At 52.0% G+C, this 22,675-nt stretch overlaps 1 protein-coding gene across 3 annotated transcripts in view; it reads right to left on the bottom strand.

The window, feature by feature from the left end:
- HIP1 (huntingtin interacting protein 1) overlaps nt 1-22,675 on the bottom strand; it is a 146,318-nt gene that overhangs the window by 71,161 nt on the left and 52,482 nt on the right. The window contains exon 1 of one of the 3 annotated variants that reach the window (XM_045204439.2): nt 10,488-10,657. The exons of the other annotated variants lie outside the window; for them this stretch is intronic. Coding sequence (XP_045060374.2) covers nt 10,488-10,505 — 18 coding nt within the window. The 5' untranslated portion in view covers nt 10,506-10,657. Of the gene's footprint in view, nt 1-10,487; nt 10,658-22,675 lie in introns of those variants that run through there. 3 annotated transcript variants of the gene reach the window in all.

A 22,675-nucleotide genomic window follows, 5' to 3' on the forward strand; every position in this document is an offset into this window, starting at 1 on the left:
CAGCTGTTTGGCTGTGATGGACTTCCTCAGAAAGCAGAGCAGCCAGGAACCCTTACTTCTGTTTGTCAAGGGTGCAGGAGAGCCCTTCCTCAGCAGAAGAGCCATGAGGTTCAAGAGAAGTGCAGAGGTGTGGATGGAGTCACCCGAGGAGCCCTGGGCAGGGCGAGCCCCCTGTGGCTGTCCGGGCCTCTGGGCTACCAGCTCCTCCTGGTCACAGCATGGCCAGATGTCTCTTTCAGCATGGCTCCAACCGCGCCAAGCGTTCACCCATGCCTGTCTTCATTCCAGCCCTCCAACCTAAATTAACCACCCTCCCCAAACCTCCTCCCTTTATTTAAGTCCTGTCATTAATTGGTCAGTCATGATTTCATTCATTCACTAGATTTGCCCACCGAGCATATAGTGAGTACCTCTGTGCCGAGACAGTGCTCAGGTGAGTAAGATGTACGGCCCGGCTCTAGGAATGTAGTCTAGATGGGGAGAAAGATGGTGGCACCGCGCGCACAGCCAGTGAGGGAAGAGACGCAGGCGAGGGCAGAGTGCAGGGAGGTCTGGGCACAGGCTTCGTACCAAGGCTGAAGGGTTGTATATGGCGGCCCTTTGCTGGAGTAAAGGAGTTTAACTCAACAGGCCAGCCTGGAGAAGGGGCATGCAGGGCATTCGTGAGAGAGGCCAGCACTGAGGCACAGAAGTCGCAGCCAGCGCCCAGTGTGGGGACTGGCAAGCTGTTAGTGTTGCTGGAGTGGGATGAGGCAAAAAGGAGGTGGGGATCAGAGTTATAGGGCAACAAGAGAGATCTAAGCAACCTTCCCCTGCACACACCACTCAGCTCCAAACACATCAATAAAAAGATTTCTTAAAAGCCAAAACCTTAAAGTATAAAGCAGTGAATGGATCATCTTACATGTGTGTACAGTGCTGTCGCTGCAACAGTGGAAAATGGATACAGCTAAAATCTATTAACAGGGTGCGAATTACAATGAACTGATACATCTCTACCCTCTTGGATAGAGGGTAGCAATTGCTGTTACGGAATGCTGGCCATGGGCCGGCACCAGTCCTGCACCCTCACAATCACCCTAAACAGAGGGCTCCCTGACCACCCCAACCCACAGGGGAAACACATGTGGGAGCTGCGGGGACCTGTCTGGGTGAGCGAGCAGTGGAGACAGCATTCGGACCCCAGGCCATGCACCTTTCACCACCACCCCGATACACTCTTTCTGGACCTGCAGCATAGTGTAAGCTACCATAAACTGTTTCAGGTACGGCCCTACTTCGTTTAAATATGTGTGCATCTGTCTATGTACCTGTGCTTGTATTTGGCCCAATCACATGAAAACGTGGTCATTTTGACTCAAAAAACAGCACTTTCCATGCGATGCAACCCAGCATGTGATCACGCACGCATGTACACGTACACGTGAAGAAAAACAGTCCACGAGGATCTGTACCAAATTGTTAGCGGTAGTTTCGGATGGTGGAGATATGCCTGAGCTTTATTTCTTTATACTTTTTCATATTTTCTGAAAAACAGCCCAAGTTCAACATTTTCCTGTTTCCTCCTTGCAGCTGCCAGCGCACACAGCTGTGTGACATTAGGGTGTCCCCCAAGCACGGGAGCCCCAGCCCCCTGAGCTACAGCACCCCGCCCTCAGGAGCTGAGAAGCCCATGGTGGTGGAAAGCTGCCACAGGGAGAGCCCAGCGGTCCAAGCAACGTGTCCTGCCAGCTGTGGGGCTTCTCTGAGCCTCAGTTTCTCCACCTTGAACATGAGCAGAGGAGTCACACTTCTCTGAGAACTGAATGACATGAGCCAAAGTGCTCTGTTGTCCCACCCTCATTCTAGTCGATGTGACCTGGGTAGGGTGGAAGGGCCTCCTGAAGTGTTGATGACACGGACCGCGTCCACCCCCAGGACCATGGCCAGAGATCTGCCCACCTGACACTCAGCTCCTTTAGCGGAGATCAGCTGGAAACAAAAGGCAGCGTCTTCCCTCCAACTTCTATGAAATCTGAGAGGAACTGAAAAGCTCGCAGCGCTGTCTATAGTGCAGCCAGTTGCTGCATCCAACGTTGAATGGACCGCAGGAAGGCAGCACAGGGCAGCTGCAGCACAAGGCAGGTTCCCTGAGGTCCAGATTCAGGCGACTCTCAGCAAAGAGCCAGGGCTGTGCTGGGATGTGCTTTCAGCCAGATCATAGGTCAGTGAAAGACCAGGAATGGGAGTTTCAGGGTCCACTGGCAGCCAAGGAAAACACCAGCTAGGAATGACCGGCCCACTACCCTTTAACTGTTGTCACCCACACATCCTTAGGGCAATCGCAGCCACTTCTGCGAACCCCATTCCCTTTTCCCAGATCATCACCACCTTCCAACATCCTACACAACCTACTCCCATACAAGTGTATTATCTTACCCCCCAGCCCCGGCAGTACCACCCCTCCTTCCACACACACAGAGGGCAGCTCCATAAAGCAAGGGTCTTTGTTCAGTTCACTGAAGTGCCCCAAATGCTTGCAACAGCACCTGGTACATAAAGGGCACTCCATTAGTGTTTTCTGAATGAATGAATGAACGAACGAACGAATGAACGGACTGCAATGTCACCCTCCCAACGCACCTCCTATACCACTTGGCAGAGCTAATTATTCCTGCCTGAGTGTCTATAGATGCGACTTTCCTTAAATCTCTAACACAGCCCTTATCATACTATATAATTACTTATCTTCTCCACTTCCTTAAAGGCAGGAGTTTTCAAATGATACCATCTTTCTTCATCTTCTCGGGGCCTGGCAAAGGGCCTCCGGGCTTGCTGACTCAGGGGACAATCTTGACATAGGCACAGGACAAACAGGACGACCTCCAGAACCCCGGTCAAGACTGCCGACACTGATCTCTGAGCCAGAGGGACTCGGGGGGCAGCGATTTACTAAGACCCCTTTCCAAAGAATCCGGCCGGTGATAACTGCAGCTAGTAAAAGCTATTTTAGGTCCCAGAAAATGAGACTGAGCCAAGCGCACCCAAGAGAGGTCATGATAGAAAGTTAAAGAAATGTTCATTTCAAAAAAAAACTTTCCCCCACCCACGGTTTGCAGCTCCCACACTCACTCTGGCACCAGTGCGGCTCACCCCCGGCACTGGGACCAGAGGAGGCGTAAGCCTGTTGGCCAGAGCGGCACATCCACGCCTGACCGTCCGGGGGAGAGGGCCTCCATGACTGGTTCTCCTGGACACTTGCTGATTATTTTTAACTTGGGCCTCACGCCCTGCACCCACTCATCTTTCCTCTCGTTCCTCTGGCCCTGCTCCTAACAAACCTACTCAACATCCATCCGCCTGCACAAGCACACACTCTACTGGAAAGTTTTCTCATCGCTTCATCCATTCATGGCGCACCTACTGTGTGTCGTGCGCTTTCATCAATAAGCTCGCTGCTCCTTCTTCAAAACACAGTGTAAACACCTCTTCCAGGAAGCACTGAGATGTAAAAAGGTTAGGATTCCTTGTCCTGGAAACTTTGCTAGTCCGTCAGAGACAGTGACTGCACCTACTCACCTAGCAGAAACCACAGCTCGTCCCTGAACACACCTGCGGTCTCGTGCCTGTGTGCTTTTGCACGTGATTCTCTCTGCCTGGAATGCTCTTCCTCTCCTTACCTGCTGGAGGAACTCCTCTTCCCCCGTCTCCAGCGGTTGTCTTCAAAGGGCGGAAATAATTTTAGGACTCTATAAATGTAACCACTCCTTAACTGTTAAGGAGTTGAAATTACATTCGGCCCTTTGAAGGCGACTGCGAGGCTGATGTGGTCCCTGGTGAAAATGAGTTTGACACCCCTGACCTCTGCCAGGCACACCCCTCAAATGCACTCTGCATTTCCCCTCAGGTACTGTAATTACTTATGACATGTCTGATTGCCCTACCCAACCGAGCTCACCCAGAAGACGGGTCATTCTGAAAGAAGGAATAATCTACCCCTTTGCCTAAAGTTTCAGGATTGTATTTGTTGCCTAAATGAATAAGCAAAAATATTGATCATTGTAGCTGTGGCTTAGTAAGCCCCTCCCACGTGCCAGGAACTTTAAACAGGCCATCTCAACCCCTCCCTCGTCTGCAGACACCAATCCCTCCGAAATGAGGAAGCTGGAGGACAGTGAGGTCAACTAACTCATCCATAGTCCTAGAGAGGCAGGCAGTGGCATCGGGATTTACTCCGAAGCCCCTGGTCAGCATCTAGTGCAGTCTCTGACACCGAAGAGGCTCCCCGAACCTCCCTGTGCATGGGTGATGCTGTGGACTCTAGGTGGTTCCCACTCACGTACAGTCCCCCACCCTCTGCTCCCATCTGGGAACCACCTCCAGATCAGACTCCTTAGGACGGCAGGGAACTAAAATAGGCAGGATTTTTTTTTTTTTTTCTTAAAAGACCTATGACTTAACTTCTTTGGGGCCCCAGGCAGAATAACAAACGCTGGAATTCTTTGGCTCAGGGACAGCTGCCAGACCATGTGCCTGTCTGGCTTTAGACTGGGACTTCACAGGCAAGAAAGGAGACAAAGGTGGAGCGGAAACAGCCCCTGGACGTGCTCTTCAAGAAAACCACTCAGCTGTGTGTGTGTTGGGGGGAGGGGAGCTTGGGGGGAAGACCGCAGGAAGGAAGGGTCTTCCATCTGTGGGCTGGGATATCTTAAAACCTACGTCTGTCTCTGAACTAAGACCTGACTGGCAGGATGACTTGGAGTGGCCTCTGAGGACACTAAATCCTGCTTCGCAAGGCTGTTTTGAGGAAGAAAATAGTCCAGGTGAGAGTGTTCCGTCAGTTACAAATGTCTGTGTGTCATCCAACTCAGTGTATTTCAAGGAAACCTCTGTCCTCTCCTGACTTAGCCTGTCTATGGACAACTTGCCACCCGCGGCTCTGGTCCCCATCACCTAACATCACACCCAGGGGCCTGCGCAGAAAACGGGGCTTCGATGCGTCTGAATTGAATGGAACCTCATCTTGGTTTAAATCACTTGGATAAAATATTAGTGATCAGTGACAATTAAGGAATAGCAGTTATATGGTAAATCAATAACATTTTTCCTAAGCATTTTTTAATGTTTTTAACATTGCACGTTAGCTTTAAAATTTTTTTTTAAGATTTTTATTTATTTATTTTTAGAAAGAAGGGAAGGAAGGAAGAAAGAGGAGACAACCATCAGTGTGTGAGAGATACATGGATCGGTTGCCTCTCGCACACCCCCAACTGGGGACCTGGCCTGCAACCAGGCATGCGCCCTGAATGGGGATCAAGCCGGCAATCTTTTGGTTTGCAGGCCAGAGCTCAATCCACTGAGCCGCACGAGCCAGGGCGCTAAGCACTTTCACAGGAGGCAAATACAGATTTCCTTCCCCACTGGCACCTGTCTGAGGCCCACATCCTCTATGACCCCTGACCTTATTCCAGGGGCTGAGTGGAGAAGGCGGCTGATCCGCGGTGCTCTGCTGGCTTTGCGGTGGGTGGCACACAAAGGGGCCCTGAGCAGCTCCAGGGGCTGGAGAGGCTCCCTCTCTTCTGGGAGTTCCTTCTGCCGTAGGGTGGCCCTGCTGTGGGGCAGTCCTGGCCAGCCAAAGTCTGCGCCTCCAGAAAACAAATCCCACCTCCTAGCCACGTGCAGCAGATGAAGGCCTTCTTCCTTCTGACAGCCCTCAGTGAGGCAGGCAGACAGCGACTGGCTCTCTAGGCTTCTCACCAGGCTAAAACCCTCCTCACCCTCCTCAGGTCTCTCTAGGTCAGAGGCCGCAACCCTTTTTCGACTGTGACCACAGTAAAAAGTCCATTTTATGGAGCCGGTCCGTGTGTGTCCATGTGTGTATGTGACCGAAACCTGGTTTCATGAACCAAGGCTTACCTCCTTACAGGGAGTTTTCTCATCTGTTTCACTCTTTTAAATGCTGGCTACAACATACCACATAGATTTTGTGACCCGGAGTTGAAGACAGTGCTCTGGTTTCACCAATGTCCGGCTTTAACGAATTATTTAGCTCAGATCCAACGCCCCCCTTCCACAGCTCTTAGCCGATGTGGGCCGTGAGTAGAGTCATTGGATCACGCGGCACTGGGGTCTCCCCAGCTTGCATTTGCTTCTCCCACGCCCCACCTCAGCCCAGCAAATCTACATGCACACCTGCAGCCATGCGAGGTTGACCTGAAGCTTTTTTCCTGCCCCGCCATCATTATCATTTACTCAGAACGCCTGAAACACCTTTCCTCTGTTCCTCCCACCTTCCTGCTGCGTAAGCTGGAGGATCTCAGGTGTCTCAGTTTCGAAGAGAATGCCGAAATTCATGAGACCCAGGTCTAAGAATAGCCACAGGTGATGGAGGAGGTGCACAGCCCACCTTTCCCTGGATCTTCTCCCCTAGGGCAGCAGTCCCCAACCTTTTCAGCACCAGGGACTGGTTTCACTGAAGACAATTCTTCCGGGGTGGGGGGGCATGGAGACAGGAGGTGGAGCTCAGGCAGTAATGGGAGTGCCATGGAGGAGGGACATTGGTGACTTCTGCCCTAGGGGACCCAGAGACCAAAGGCCACCACCCAGCTCATCTTTTTACATTAGCTTTGGCCATTGGATAATTTTCCTTATCTTTTATCTTTATTTCTTTTTATTTTTGTAAACTGAATTTATTGGGGTGACATTGGTTAATAAAATTATATAGGTTTCAGGTGTACAGTTCTACAATCCAGCATGTGTATATTGTACTCTGTGTTCATCACCCCGAGTCAAGTCTCCTTCCTTCACCATTTATCCCCCTTTACCCTCTTCAACCTCCCTCCCCCCTCCCTTCCCTCTGGCAATCATCGTACCATTGCCTGGGTCCATAAGTCTTTCTTTTTTGTTTTTATTTTTCTTAATCCCTTCACCCTTCTCACCCAGCCTGCAACCCCCTCCCCTCTGACAGCTGTCAGTCTGTTCTCTGTGTCCATGAGTCTGTCTCCACTGTTAAGTTTATTTTGCTCATTAGATTCCGCACACATGAAAGCATGTGGTCCTTGCCTTTCTCTTCTTACCCGTTATTTCCTGCGTCATCACAGCACACGTTTGGTGCTCAGGAGAACCGGATACAAGACCTGGTCCCACCACTTGTATGGGATCCAGGGCTTCACTTTGCTGAACCTGTTTTCTTATCTACAAAATGTGGTTTATTATTTCTGCCCTGCCTTCCTCACAGGACTGTAAAACACGAACAAATATGAAAATGCCCTGTAAACTCGACAGCACTATGCAAATATAAACTACTATATAAACTATACCTTCTTTTGTAAGAATGGACAGCGTTGACTCTGCTCCCCAAATTATAGCTCTGCACTCTCTGTTTCGTGAAGGCACAGACTCCAGCATCAACCCCCAAAAGGCACCCACACTTTACCCCCAAGTGCCAGGTTAAACCAGCTCTCCCTTGGGCAGATACCTGGTGTCATCAAAAATTCATCAGTCACAGCAGCTGGTGAATCCACACTCCCTAGTCATTTGCACCTTCATTCAGAAAATAGACGTGGGAGAACTGGTCTCAGAAGCAGTCAGTTCAATACAGCCTACACTCAGCTCTTCTGGCCAATCAAGAAAAGAAAGGGGGGGGGCGCGGGCCAGGGAGAGAATCAGGGACGTCTTGGAGACCAACATTATCATAACAGCCGCCACGTATGGAGGACTTACTATGCGAGGTCCTACGCCTTAGAAGAATTATTTCCAGCCTTCGCGAGAAGGCGCAAGGCAGGTATAGGTGTACCTCGGAAATGGTGCGGGTTTGGCCACATTAAATCGCATCACAATAAAGTGAATCATACAAATTTTTTGGTTTCCCAGTGCATATAAAAGTGATGTTTAACTATACTATAGTCTACTGAGTGTGTAATAGCATTATGTCTAAAAAAAAAATGTCCATATCTTAATTTAAAAATACTTTATTGCTACAACATGCTAGCCGTTTTCTGAGCCTGTTGGAAAAATAATGTCGATAGACTTTCTTGGTGCAGGATTGCTACAAACCTTCAATTTGTTTAATAATAAAATTAAAAAAGGCCTGCGATATTTGTGAAGTACAATGAAATGAGGTATGCCTGTATTACCGTCCTCACTTTACAGATCAGGCTAAGAGGTAAGAAATTGGCTCAAAAGCTTGCAGGGAGTTGGGTGAACTGTAATTTGCTTTTCTCATTCAGTGATAAGCTAAAGAAACTCCCAAGGCTGATGCTGGGCTCTGCCAAGTATATGGCGGAAATGCTGGGTTTGAGATCGGCCATGGAGCTAAGGGCCCCCAGAGCAAGGACTTCAAATTGGAGACGGGGCTTTAATGGTCAGAACAAAGAGTAACTTGGGCCCACTGCAGGAATAAGAGGCAGGTACCAATTCCCTGGGGTGGGTTAGGTTTTTCTCACTACACAGTTCAGGATCTGTGCTCTTTACAAAGAGCTGAGGACAATAGTTTCTGGGCTGGGTATTTAGCTGCTCAATAATTAATGAGAATCTAATATCCCTTTTGTTTTGATCCCAGCTAAAAGAGAAGAGAGGCAATACATGAGCCTTTCCAGGGCCCAAATCCTCCAGAGGCTGCCCAGTGCCTACAGGCCAAGGCTGGAACAACTTGGCCGGTATTCAAAGCCTTTCTGGTCTGGCCCTAACCAATGATCTCGACATTTCCTAATCTCTGTCCCAAACCTCTGTCCCAGCCACACATCCTCAGCCTTACCCAACGGGCTCTGCCCATTCCTCTTCCTGTGACTCTCCCAGCAGCCAACGCCTCTCACTGCCCTCAGAGCAGCCCAGCTTCGAAGCGCCAGCCTACGGCGTCGTCCTCCATCTGAACTGTGCAGCCCGGTCCCTTCCCAGACCCCCACAGCCCTCAGGCATGTGCCCTTCTGTCTGGGTCCTGCACTGATAGCTGTTCAGCAGCCACTGGGTTAGAGCTTCAAGTGCGTCCACCATAGCCTGGACGGGTGACTCTGTGGTCTTGCTAAGACATCTCTAGGAAAGGGCCAGGCAGCCAGTCAGTTTTCCAACTCCCCACTCCCCACAGCTGCACAGAGGACTTTTCTAGGGTTAGGTCTAATAATCACCCAAAGAAAGTGAGCTTTCATGGTTCACATCCAGCGACCGGTGAACACTGAGCATGTTCACTGGCCCCCAGGCGCTGGTCTCTTGGCACTGCCCAACCAGGAACAGGTATGCATCCTCACAGGGAGACCACCAAGCCCCTCACCCGGCCCTGCGGGTGGCGCTCAGTCAGTCTGGGACTGGTCTCCGGCCATAAGAAGAAATGATTCTAACCTATCATCTGCTCCCCTTCCTTTTGTCCCCCACCCAGGACAGAATGCCACAGGCCTGGCAGGGCCAGGAACCTACCTGCCCTTCCCATAGAGGTAGCTGCTTCTAAAGGGCACTGTTTGGGAAAACCAGCCAATTCTGTACAAGATGAAATCATATTCCAGTACCTTCCTATCCCTAAGCTACAGGCAGACCCAGACCCCTCCCCCAGATACACAGACACTACCCAGCCCAGCTCCTTTCCTCTGAAGCACAGCCCACCTGTCGGGTACCTCTCCAGCCTGACACTTCAGCCCTCAAAGTTTGTAAGGCTTGGGGTGGGGGATGTGTTACCCTGGTCTGAAGCCAGGGTCAGCGTGATAGTGATGCCAAGGGCATCCCAAAATCTTCATTCAGAGTGGCAGCCAATCAGGACCCCTGGGAAAACCTGCCCCAGACCAACAAGTGCTCCCAGAGACCCTCTCCTTCAGAGTCCCCTAAATCACCTCCTGCTACCCCCCGAGGACGGCTCCTCAATTAACAAGCAATATATTCAGTTCCCACTGTGTTCCTGGGGGTGAAGGGTTGCCCTGAAGGGGGGATCAGGGCAGTCAGATGCTTAAGAGGCTGTTCCTTAGATGCATGCAGCTGAAGTCTACAAGTGGTAAATCTAGAACATCCCTCATCTAAGACAAGGATTCCATTCCTGCCCCCTCATCTTCCAGGGTGGTTAACGCCCTAGCTCCCCCGCACTGCCCTCCAAGGCCACCCACCTGTGCCCTCCTGACCACTGGCTCAGTCCAAAAATCTCCCCATAAATCTCAAATAGGTGTGCAAGCAGGGGCTCCGGAGAGGATGGGACTAGCCCCTTTTCCGCAGCCATGCCCCCCTCCCCCACCAGGCTGGTTTCACAATTTGGGAGGTGAGCTCAACAGCCCTCTCTCCCAGGAGACTGTCGAGCTCTCCGGGCAGCCCTGGCGGCAGCGCGGCGGGAAACCGGGAGCCCCATCCCTGTCCGCCAGCCGCCTCCAGAATCCTGGCCGGACTCCCTTCTCCAGCAAGCCTGGAGTTGGGGCCAACAGGCAGGATCAACAATCCAGAAACTTTCAATGGATCAAGCCGACTGGGAGGGGAAAAAAGAGAGGGAAGTGGGGGGGGCGGGGGGAGGCTCCAGGGCAGAGCCCCTGCTCTTCACTTACCATCTTGCTCACATCCATGACCGAGGCTGCAGGGCACCCCCCACCCCTTGGGATCCGCTTCCCCCAAATGCTGCTCCCAGCTAATCCAGCCCCGATGGTGCCATGCTGCAGGGAGGGCTGCTGGCAGGGCCCCCGCACACCGGGGAAAGCGGCGGCGGCGGCAGGACCGCGGCTGGACCGGAGAAAGGAAGGGAAAGGAAGGGGGAGGGGAGGCGGGGAGGGGGAGGGTGCGGAGCGCGAAGCCGAAGCCGCAGCGCGCACTAGGGGCGGGGGAGGCGCAGCCCAGCAAGCAGCCCCGCGGCGAGCCCCCGGGAGCCGGGAAATCCCGAAATCAGCGCGGGGTGCCCCGGCGGCGGGGAGCAGGGAGCTGTGAGCGGAGGGATGCGGAGGGCGGGCAATGAACCGATTTTCTCGGCCGGAGACCGTGGCCCAGCGCCCGGCGAGGGGGCTATTTGAATAACAAAGGTCGCTTCTCCCGGAGCCCAGGCGGCGGGGATCACCCAGCCAGGAGCGAGGCCGCTGGGCCCGCCAGGAAGTGTGAGTGTCTGTGTGTGTTTGTGCATCTGTGTGCGCGCACGCGTGTGTATGTGCGTGTTTGGTGGTGGGATCAGTGGGACTCAGGAAGTGAGCGGGGGAGGCGGCTGAAAGGAGGGAGAGCTGGGGGGCGCCGCGAGCCGACATTCCAGTGGGGGCAGGGGGTCCGCTCAGCCCCTCCTCATTTGGCTTCACTGGACAAAGGCGGAATTCAGAGCCAGTTGCTTCCCTCCTTCGGCTAATCCGGAGGGGACGTCCAGATGAGTCTGGGGTCCGCCAACAGATGGGCGAATTAAGGAATTGTAACAGGTATCCCCGGAAGGCCCTTAGGTTCCCCGCGAGCAAGCCAGAACCAGCCCTTCCTGGAGTAAGGGACACTGGCTTCCAAATGATGTTGGCTCTGAGTGCAGAGCCCCTTTCTCTCAAACTAGAATCCCCAGATCTTCCATTCCATACCCAATGCCTTGTCTGCCCTTAGAGAAATGGGAGGCAGACACTCCTCTCTGTAGGGGACGCAGCTGGTGGCAGAAAAGGACTCCTGGCCAATGCTCTTTGGGGCAGTCACAGGAAGAAGGCTGGAGGCCCAAGCCTCTGGTTTCAACACAGGCTGCTTCAGACCCTCAGAGGAGCAGGAAGGCTTTGGGCACAGCAGAGACCTGAGACTGCTTACACCAACCCTGTGTTGCACAGCAGGTGAGGAAACCAAGACCCAGAGAAGGGGAGTGATTTGCTCCAGGCCACACAGCTGGAAGGGAATGGGGGCAGGAGAATCCTCAGTAAGGACAGTGCAGCCCAAGCCAGCAAAAGCTTCCCATGCTGCCGTGGAGCATCCAGCTTCTAAAATCCTTTCCAATGAGCAGGTGATGGGCCCTGTCCACAACCCTGGCCCTCTGGCCACACCAAAGGCCAGGAAGGCAGCTCTGGTGAAGTCCCCTGTGCTGACTAGGACAGTCCCTGCCCCTTTACTTCTTTCTGAGTTCTCAATCTATGAAATAGGGAGTGATTCTCTGTCTGCCTCCTAGAGGAATGTGAGAACATCATGATATGAAAGGTGGAAAAGCAGAAGTATGAGGATGTAAGGGCTTTCGCTGTGGAGGTTATTTTCATCCCTGGGCCCTGGACCCCAGTCAGGGATCCCTCAGCTTCAGGTAAGGGCTCCCCAGGCCCAGATGCCTGTCTAACCTCCAGTCTCGACTGCAGACTGACTCTCCCACCCCACTGCAGGGCTGCCTCTGCAAGCCCAGCTCTTCCAATCCTGTGTCCCAGCCGGAGAAGTCAGGAGGGCTGCTGTGGTCTGTTCTCACATGCTGGGCTCCCACAGAGGTGACACCCAAGCACAACCAGGGCCAGGTGAACCAGCAGGAGTCAAACCAACGCACAGATGAGGTTTCGATTATCTGTTTCATTAAATGGACCACCCTCTTAAAAAGAAAAAGATAGGTAGACTTTATGTGTTTAAAAAATTGCACTGGCTGGTGTGGCTCAGTGGACTGAGTGCTGGCCTGTGAACCAAAGGGTTGCCAGTTCGATTCCCAGTCAGGGCCCATGCCTGGGTTTTGGGCCATGTCCCCAGTTAGGGGTGTGCAAGAGGCAACCACACATTGATGTTTCTCTCCCTCTCCTTCTCCCTTCCTCTCTCTCTAAAAATAAATAAATAAAATATATATTTTTAAAAAGCTCTCTTAGGCCTAGGGTTCGTCAATAGATCAAGGTCTCCCACTAGATCTTGGCACCTTAGCTGGCAAAGCTCAATTTTCTCATTGCTAGAATGGAGATAGTGACACCCACTTCACTCATAGGTGGTAAGGGGCAAATGAAAGAACTTTCCCACACCTTGCCTGTAGTCCGCTGAATCAGTGGTCCCCCAAAGATATCAGGTCCTCATCTCTGGAACCTGTAAACACTACCTCATATGGCAAAGACCGTGCAAGTGTGATTAAGGATTCTGAGATGGGAAGATGACCCTGGATCATCTGGGTAGACCCTAGATGCAATCACACATCTCCCTGTAGGAGGGACGTTTAACACACAGGAAAGGGGGCAGAAGGATGGACTCACGCACCACAACAAGGCAGGACGTGCTGGCAGCCACCAGAAGCTCTGACAGGCAAGGCACAGGCCCTCCCCTAGCACCTCCAGAAGGAATGTGGTCCTGCCAACACCTTGATTTGGGCCCAGTGATACTGATTATAGACTTCTGGCCTCCAGAACTACAACAGAACAAATTTCTGCTGTTTTAACCATGGGATTTATGGGAATTTGTTAGCAGCAGCCACAGGAAGTGAATACACTACCCATAGGTCAGTGAGGGCTGGTGTCATGGCTGCAGACTGGCCCCTGCCCTGGGGGCTCCTCTGCAGACTTCCTTGGAGCTGCTCATGTGACGCCAAAGGAGAGGGCTGCGGGGAGCAGGCCCGCCCTCCTGCTCCATTTAGGGGTAGTGCCCTGGCAAGTACCTGTAAGCATGGGTGCACCCGTGCACACACGTACGAATACAGGGAAGGGGCAAACATTTTCTCAGAAAAGCTTGGGCTTCTCTGCCTGGGCTCACCTGGCACCTGCTAGGCCACCGGCACACAAACATCTCCAGGGGCCTGCCGTTCCTACCACTCTTCCAGGGCAGGGAGGCTCAGGCTCCTGGAAGAGGCGACGAGGAGGGGCCTGCTTAAGCATTCCCGGTTCTACAGTGGCTGTGCCGCATGGTACCGTGGTCTCAGGACAGTAAGGAGAGACACTTCTAGCCATGCAGGAGGGGAGGGAAACAATTTGAAGCATACGTGGTCGCCATGAGGCTGTGGGCCAGTGGCTTAGGCTGGGGGAGACTCTTGAATAAACTGGGTCAGAAAGAGAAACCAGGTCCAGAAACCAGAATGCTGTGGCCCTCCAACGGCTATTCTGTCCGTTCCTCACCACCTCCAGGCCACCACATCCAGACACCTCTGCCTGAGAAGGGGTGGAGGGTCTCAGTCTCACAGGCACCTCATTCTCAAGGGGTCTAAAGATAACTGTTCTTTTCCCTCGGTTTTCACAGTTTGGTCTCTCTCCTATGTTTTCTGTCCCAACCAATGGTTCTACCTCCACTAGTTGCTCAAGCTAAAGACTTCAAAGTCAGCCTTAAGTCTTCCACGGACAATCCCTCACTCTTACCCCATGCAGTTTTTTCTGGGAAATAGCTTCCATTCTGTGATGGAAGGCCTGCCCTCCCAGTACCAACTGTTCCTGTGATGGCTAAGACTTTCAGCAACAGCCCCCTAGCCTCCTGCCTCCAGTCTCTTCCCATCTAATTCATCTTCCACACATCTTAAGTGTGAGTCCCCACTGGCCCACCCCAAATAGGAAAAAACAAACAAACCTCTTTTATGGTTCATTACCCTTCAAGCTCCTTAAGAATCCGGCTGCGTCTCCTTCCTTCTAATCTGCCTTCTCCCACTCTTTCTCCTCTAGCCCTCCAGGTGAGGTCCTGGCCCATCCAACTGCTCTTGAGTACTCAGGAAGTGCCTGGAATGCTTTTCCCAATTCCTCAGCTTGGCAGATTCCTTGTCACCCTTCAGGACCCATCTCAGATGTCACCTTCCCTGTGAAGCTATCCCTGACCCCTCCAGACACAAGCAGTCGCTCAGGAGTCCCTCTTACAATGAAGAGCTCCTGGATACAGCCTCCGTCACCCTAGTAAGGGGTGGTTCTTGTCCTTGGTTCTCCCTGCTTACCTGTGAGCTCCCTCAGGCAGAGGCTGGGCCCCAATGGCCTCGCATGCCAGGTGCCCTGTTCCTTCCTTCCTTACCTGTCCCAGAGTTCTCTCCAGCCTGAATTCCTCACCCGTATCACTGCACTTCCCTCAACATAATGTCAACATAAAAGTAGGGAATGGACTCAGGAGACCTGTAGGGAAGGTGTAGTGACGTGATCTGGTAGAGAGCGGCACCTACTGGAGAGCCGTGATTCTGCAGGCTAGCCCTATAAATACCACACCGATCCCAGGGGAGGGGCTCAGGGCGGGCCTTACACAGGACTTTAGAAACTTGAGATTCCATTAATTTCCAGAAATAAATACTCCCACCAAAGGGCCTTACATAATGTATGTTACTGTGCTACCATTAACAATAAGCATATGCAGAGGGCTGTAAAGTTTGTGAAATGCCTTTTTGTCCATTATCTCTTTTGATCCTTAAAAAAAATTGGGTAAGGCAAATAGAACGGGGGTTCTCACAACGCTTATTTTTCAGTTGAGGTTTATGGAGGAAAGAGTGTACAACTGAAGCCAGGGAAGGCACTGAGGTGGGGAGGCGAGGTCCAAAGGTTCTTTAGCTTTGCCTATAGGGTTTTAAAACTTTATAAGGAAAATGTGATGAAATATTACTACTTGCCTAATAACACCAAATATTACAGAAGAAAGTGTAGGCTCCCAAGTCAGACCTCAAGCTGCATTCTAGCTGCATTACTTTCTTGATACGGGCAAGAATCTTAACCTCTTTGAATTTGCTGTGGCTGATAAATATTCTACCCCCAGGGCTGGTGTGAGAATGCAGAAAACCAGTGTACGGAAAGCACACCGCACAGTGGGAGGCTGGCCCCAGGCTTGGCTCAGCACACTCCTCTCTCCGTTTACCTGGTGGCGAGTCCCTGCAAAGTTCTGGATAATTTTTTTAATGCTCATATCACAAGAGAAAAGGGTAAAAAGCCAAGGATAACAGCAGTCATTCTGATCCAAATGATAGCATGTAAGTAGCTTTATAGGGAGAAAAATAATTGATCAAAGCCATTGACCACACGTGGCTGAGCAGTGGAGGACATTAGCTGGCAATCACTCGCCCGGTGACCCCTGACCTTCCCGTGGGAAGCTCCTGCCAACAGAGCCTTGGCCAGGGTCAGTGAGATCCCAGCGTGGCCTGCGATCCCAGTGGCTCCACCGCAGAGTATTCCCACGGGGCTTCCTCAGGCTGAATGTGGCCTTTTCAATGAGCCGCTTTGACTTCAGTGGAAAAAGCCTTCTCCTGCCTCCCTGGGCAGGCATGATTACGCTTGAAAATGAAAACCAAAACACCCTAAAGAAGCACAAGAGGTCCTAGACCTAGAGTGTATCTCAATACCTGAAGGGCACAACATCCCGCGGCAAGTTGGGAGGTGGGTGCTTCCGTGGGGAGAGAGGACATTTGTGTCATGCTGTGAATGATAATAACTGGTGATGTTCATGGAGTCCTCACCACGTGCCAGGCACTTACAAGTACTATTTCTTTCAGTCCCCATAGCAACCCGGTACAGTGTTACTGTTATCAGCTGCATTTTACAATAAGGAACCAAGGCCCAGAAGGGTTAAGTGACTTTCCCAGGGCCCCACAGCTAATGCCCTCACCAGGGCTGGCAGGCAGTTTAAACTGCTATTACTGGTGTGGATTTTTGTTTATGGGGTTGATTTTCTTTATTCTAAAACCTTGTGAATTGATTGTGAGTACAATGAATTCGGCTGCCTTCTCTTTCTTCCTCTAAGTGAGCTGCATAAAATCCCAGAGGCAGATACTAGGCCCTTGGACCCCAATCCCGTTCCTCCCCCGGCACCTGCGTGCATGCTGCTGTACAGGCCCGCCTGTAAGAATGCGCCCTAAGAAGGGATTCCTTACGTAGTTTACCCCTCTCCCCTGAACACAGTTTTCACCGCGAACACCCTAAATAGGTGTATATTTGAGAGATATCTGGCATTGTCCCGGGTATCCCCAAACCTGAAACTGAAGTTAAAATAAATGCTGGCAGACCTCATTTTATTGTGCTTTGCTTTATTGCATTTCATGTTCTGTTTTTTTACAAACTGAAGGCAAGACCCTCCACCAGCAAAAAGATTACAACTCGCTTTATTGCCCTCCTCACTTTGTTGTGGTGGTCTGCGTCCAAGCCCACAATACGCCGGGCCATGCCTGTACTGACTTTTTAACACCAGGTGGAATGAAAGTGATGGCAGCTAAGGCAGGAGGCTGTCAGCGATGACCAAGATACTAGGACAAGGCTGAGAAAACCCCATGGCCATGGGGGGATGAAGTGAAGTAAAAGACGAGCAGAGAATGCAGATGGGAGGCCCTGGAGTTCAGTATGGTAAGTGCTAGAAGGAGACTGGACTATGAGGTAGGGACTAAAGTTCCCACCTCCGCCAGGGATGCTGCAGATGACGAACAGGCTCAGCTTCCGTGTCAACATTTTCTCTGCTGAACTGTCAGATGCAACCAGTGGGAAGTCTTCCTTTTGACTTCTTGGAGCATACCTCTAATTTTATACGAAATCCTAGTTATTTGCTTTCTATACGTAAAATTCATTTTTTAGAGAACTTTTTCCCTGAAGATTTTATTTATTTATTTTTAGAGAGAGGGGAAGGGCGGGAAAAGAGGGAGGGAAAGACATCAATGAGTGGTTGCCTCCCCTGCGTGTCCCCTCCGCCCCCCGCCCGATGTTGCCACCTGGGCAACCAGCGACCTTCTGGTTCACAGGCCAGCACTCAATCCACTAAGCCACACCAGCCAGGGAGCAAAATTCCTTTTATCGGAAACTCCATACCAGCAGGTACAGGTGACAGGGTAACAGTAAACTGTGAAGCTGAGCTCTCCTGGGGAAGCCCCAGGCTGGCAGGGGCAGGTGGTGGCACAGAGGTGCCCCACCCAGATGTTTCTACCAAGCCCTGGGCCTCAGTTTCTGAGTTGCCACGACGCCCCAGAAGCCTCATCCTTTGTGGTCCTGAAGGGTCAGGTTGTCAGCAGCTTAAGTCATCTGATTAGAGTCCTGCGTGCATGCCATAGCCAGGTGCCTACAGGAATCCCTGCTCCCCCGCTGATGGGCCAGCAGCTCTCCTCCTCACCTAGACCAGCCACTTATGTGCTGATATTCATAAGACAGCCCAAACAGGAGTATGGGTGGTAATCTCCATAAATCTCCATTATGGGCACCTCCCACACGGGCTGTAGCCTGGCCTCTGGGCACCCACTCAGTAACTGATGTGATCAGTAACTTAGTTACTGATGCGTGCTCACAGTGACTGCATTGTTGAGCCTGCATTAAACCTAACAAATATCTGTGCAGCGCTCTGCCCATGACAGGACTTACAGGAGCAAGGAACTCACCCGCAATGTGCCAGGCACCAGACTGGATGCTGTGCCTATGCTGTCCTGTCTGGTCCTTTCAGCTCATGGCACTTGCTCTGTAGATGTGGATGCTGAGTTAGAGAGGGGCTAGGGACTTCCCCAGGTCCCACAGAGAGTGACCACTACAGGTCGTCCCCTGCAGATTCGCTGCTTTCTCTCTGTACCCATGGCCCGCCATCCTGGGACAAACTTGGGCACAGCAGGGGCTCCAATCACTTCCACAGATGACCTGCCAGCCTTCTAGGAGTGAGGCCACAGGAACCTCTCCATCAGCTGGGACATCTGCTCAAGTGCACTCTCTCGGTACCAGTTGGGGGGGCAGGGGTTAGAGCTGTCCTTGGGGACCCTAAGGAGCGGCGACATAAATGAGTAATGAAATGAAGTCTGAAGTGCCACTTAGAGTCCAGAAAGGTCAAGTGCTCTGCTATCACGAGGCCTCCTCCAGGACTAAGTGTTCCGGGAACATACTCAGGAGCCCAGGAATGCAGCCCACCGGAGAAGGTGTCTAGAAAAATACCCTCCTGGTCAGCAAAAGGGCCAGGGTCTCCCAGGAGGAAGGGCAGATTTCCCCTCTCACTCTGTCGCTAAGTATACGTGAGGCTGTGTGCCTCAGCCCTGGTTTTATCATGTGACCCCCAAAATCTAGAATTCTGTTTCTAGTCCTGCTTCCCCATGGCTCCCATTGGGAATTCAGCTACTGCAGCTGCTAAGCCACCCAGAAAAGTTCTTCCCTTCCGAAGAACGGGTGCACATAAAAGGCAGACAACAGTTTCAAATCAAGAAAACCAGAAGTGTGCCCGGAGTTCTCAGATGGTTCAGGAGGACCAGGAGGTTCAGGAGGTGGGCCAGACAGTGCAGGACCACTACTAGAGCCCCACTGGCCCATCTGTGAGGACAGGGACTGCCCTTGACCCCATTCAGGGAGGTGCCATGGGCACCTGCACGTGCCACTTTCCCCCCCGAGGGTTTCAGGAGAGCAGAGTGCGATGGAGCTGCAAACGGTGGCTGGTGGCAAGGAAGATCAGCAGGAGCAAGAAGACTGGGCAGCAGGGATGATGACAAGGGGCAGTGTGGCCAAGTGTGGTGAGTGGAACAGGCCAAGTGTGTCTGTCAGGAAGTGGAAGAGTCTCACTGAGCAGATTCCTGTGGAGTTAGAACACTTAGGTTCTGCCGTGTAGGCAACAGAAAGCCAGAGAGGCCACTGGCTAGGAAGAGCAAATACAAACTCAAGAAGTGAAGCAGGACTGAGTGCCTCTACCCTTTCGGAGCTTAGGCCGAGGCCGGCTGGAGCACCTACCGAGGACGTAGAGGAGCCAAGCAGTGCAGGGAAAGCTCAGTGATGGCTCCTGCGGCCCCTCCAGCCCGTACACTGTCATGCCCAGCTGTGTTTGAGGACAGCTGCTGGGAGTGGTGCCTGGGAGGCTCCGCAGAGGAGCCAGGCTGGGAGCTGCAGGTGGTCAGGGTGAGCCAGGAAGATGGAAGCCTGAATTGGGGCCTGGGCTTTAAGAAGAGAGCAAGGGAAGAGATGAGACCAGCTGCAGGGATGAAGGAGGGGCGAAGAAGATCTGACCCTGGAAGCTAGTGGTACTATTAGGAGGAATCAGAACAAGAGTTCTGCTTTCCGGGGCGATGCAGAAAGAACCTGGTCTTCACTACATTAAGTCAGCTGGTTGCAGACTCCACTATAACACTGCTGGTTGACCATGGGCCAAGGGAGCTCCAATGGACACCCTGCGGCTTGACCAGATGGGGCCCAGACACGCGATTCAGGAGTCACCTGTGAGTCAAGGGAGCCAGGAGAGCCATGGGGAAGCTGGCTTGTCCCACGGGTGAGCACTCAGCCCAGGTCAGGCCCAGGAGAAGGCAGTAGAGCTCCCAGAAGATGGGCCATTTTGTAGGCTATGGGCTAAGGGGCTCTTTTGTTTTTAACCCCTTCTGGACTTAAGTACAACTTTCAAAATGATCCTTTCCCTTCAGCATTTATAAGGGACACTTTTTAATGAAGTCATAGAAAAGCACTTTCTGAATGCTTTTAGCTCTTGGAGTGTGACTTAAATCATCACTGTAGTCGTCATCCTCACAGCAGCCTTCAACATTAGTTACTGAGCCCCTGTTGTGTAGGGCATGGCGCCGCCTCTGAATCTGAGAAATCAGACGACAAAAAGCACAGCAGCCCTGGCCAGTGTGGCTCAGTTGGTTGGGTGTTGTTCCCAAGGCGAAGGGTCACCAGTTTGATTCCCGGTCAGGGCACGTGCCTAGGCTGTAGGTTCGGACCCCAGTCAGGGTTCGTGCAGGAAGCAGTCAATTGATGTTTTTCTTGCACATCGATGTTTCTCTTCCTCTCTTTCTCCCTCCTTTCCCGTCTCTCTAAAAATAAATAAATAAAATCCTAAAAAAGAAAGAAAGAGGAAGAAAGAAAGACAGACCAAGGCAGAGGGGGGAGGAAAGTGGAGGCCGTTATTGTCAGTGGTGGCTCTGCACCCCAGCCGCACGTTGCAATTACCTGGGAAGCCTGGGCCTGCCTGGGAATCAGCATTGTAAATCTCCCCCAGGAGATGCTGATTGTGCGGCCAAGACTGGGAATAAGTGAGATCACCTTTAGGGCTCAGGAACCGTGGCCCCAGTCCTGGCTGACACTGAGGTGTGTGAGAGACAGAAGTGTGGCACTTCCCTCACCACTTCTCCTACACCAGGAATTTCCAAGTTTCCACCTGGAATTTTCCATCCCTTGGCCAAAGATTCAGCATAATCAAGGACCTCTTTGCTCTTGGTAGATTTCTTTTCCCTCTTTCCACTGCCATCCCCACCCCCATATTCAACACAGGTAACTGTGGACTGTTCCCACACATTTGGCCTCACTGGAGAAAGAAAGACCCCAGGTATGGCTGAGCTACGTGGAAACACCCAGCATACTCCCAGAATCCATGTCCATTCTGCAGGATCAACTGGGCTGAGGAAGAAGGGTGGGCTGGTTGGCGTTTTTAGCTGGAAAGGCAACAAAGATCTAATGGACCGCTAAAGCCTCTCCAGGCAGCCTGTGGGTAGCTGGTGGGGGTAAAGTGGCACAGAGACAGATGGAAGCCACTCAGCCAAGTCCCTGAGTCAGCAGACGGCTGGAAACCTCAGCTCAGGGGCCCAGGCTGCCAGAGCTCTCTGCCCCTGCCCGCCCGGCTCCTCCCTGGAGGCAGGAATTTTGGACATCCTCAAATGGCTTAGCCCAGAAGCTGCCCGCCTCTCACTTGGAGAGGTTTTTCCACGGCTCCTCCCTAGGTAGACGAGTCCAGGAATCTGTCTGTGCCCAGTTTCTAATGAGCAACGACCTGTCCCAGGGGCGTGGACCAGGGCAGGAAGCATCAACCCAGAGATGTCTGTAGTGACCAAGGGCCAGCATTTCTACCCTGGAAAGGGCGGCAGCCAGGCTAATTCCATGTTATTACAGCCTTGCAGGAAGCCAGCCTGGCCCAGCTGTCAGCCAGCAGCAATTTACGGGCATTAGGGGCAGAGGGAGGGAGAAGAGGGAAGAGAAAGGAAAACACAGCCTTCCCCATTCCCTCCCCCCCAAATTGATCCTCAGTTATTTTTAGGTGCTTATTCATCCCACACATTTCTCTTTAAGAGCCACAACCCAGGCTCTGTGCAAACTCCATTTAGCAGGAGGCAGCCGCTCACACCTGAGCGGTGTGGGGGGTGGGGGGGCCACCTGCATGAGGAAGGTGAGTGAGAGGGTCTTCAAGGACCCATCTCACAGTAAAAATGCCCCACAGTTCTGAAGACAGAGTAGGGAGGCAAATGAAGAGGGGCTTTTAAATCAGAATCCCCAAGTTCAAGTCTTACCTCCAGCTTTCTGTCACTGGATGGTCTTGGGCAGCTCACTGGGAAAGTGAGATGAGACCTTGGGATGGAACCCTGGCCACATGTGGCTTTGGGCAAGTCATTCAACCTTCTGTGCCTTAATTTCCCCATCTACAAACAAGGCTAGTTACTGTGCGTAAAACGCCAGAAAATTGCCTGGTATACCTAGTGTTATGTAAGAGTGAGCTATCATTTCTATTACAGTACCATGCCCGTGTTAATTATTACTGTCAATTTAAAATAGTGTATTGGAGTAGAATAGAGTAGGAAGCCACAGAAGGCCTGAGGTGAAAAAAGGTAAAGTTACAGTTTTTAGCCAAAGAACATACATGCATACATAACTCATAGACAAAGACAACAGTATGGTGATGGCCAGAGGCAGGGGGGCGCAGGGGCTGGGTGGAGGATGGCGGGGGCGGGGGAGAAAGGGGGACATCTGTAATAGTGCCCATGAAAATAAAGAAAAAAAAAATGTTGTATTCACAACCCAGCGCCCACCGAGGATGAGTATAAAGAGGCTTTGCCCCCATTTAGGTATGAATGTTGAGGCACAGGTTCCCCTCCTCTAAGAGGGTGATACCCACTCTTAGGGTGTCAAAGAGGTTTGCGAAAACAGAAGCCCACAGCACGGCTTGCAGGAGGGGCTCATCCTGCTGCTGACTCTGCAATCGCCCTGGTGTGATG

This window comes from Desmodus rotundus, chromosome 1 (assembly GCF_022682495.2).
Source record: "Desmodus rotundus isolate HL8 chromosome 1, HLdesRot8A.1, whole genome shotgun sequence".
Taxonomy (NCBI): Eukaryota; Metazoa; Chordata; class Mammalia; order Chiroptera; family Phyllostomidae; genus Desmodus; species Desmodus rotundus.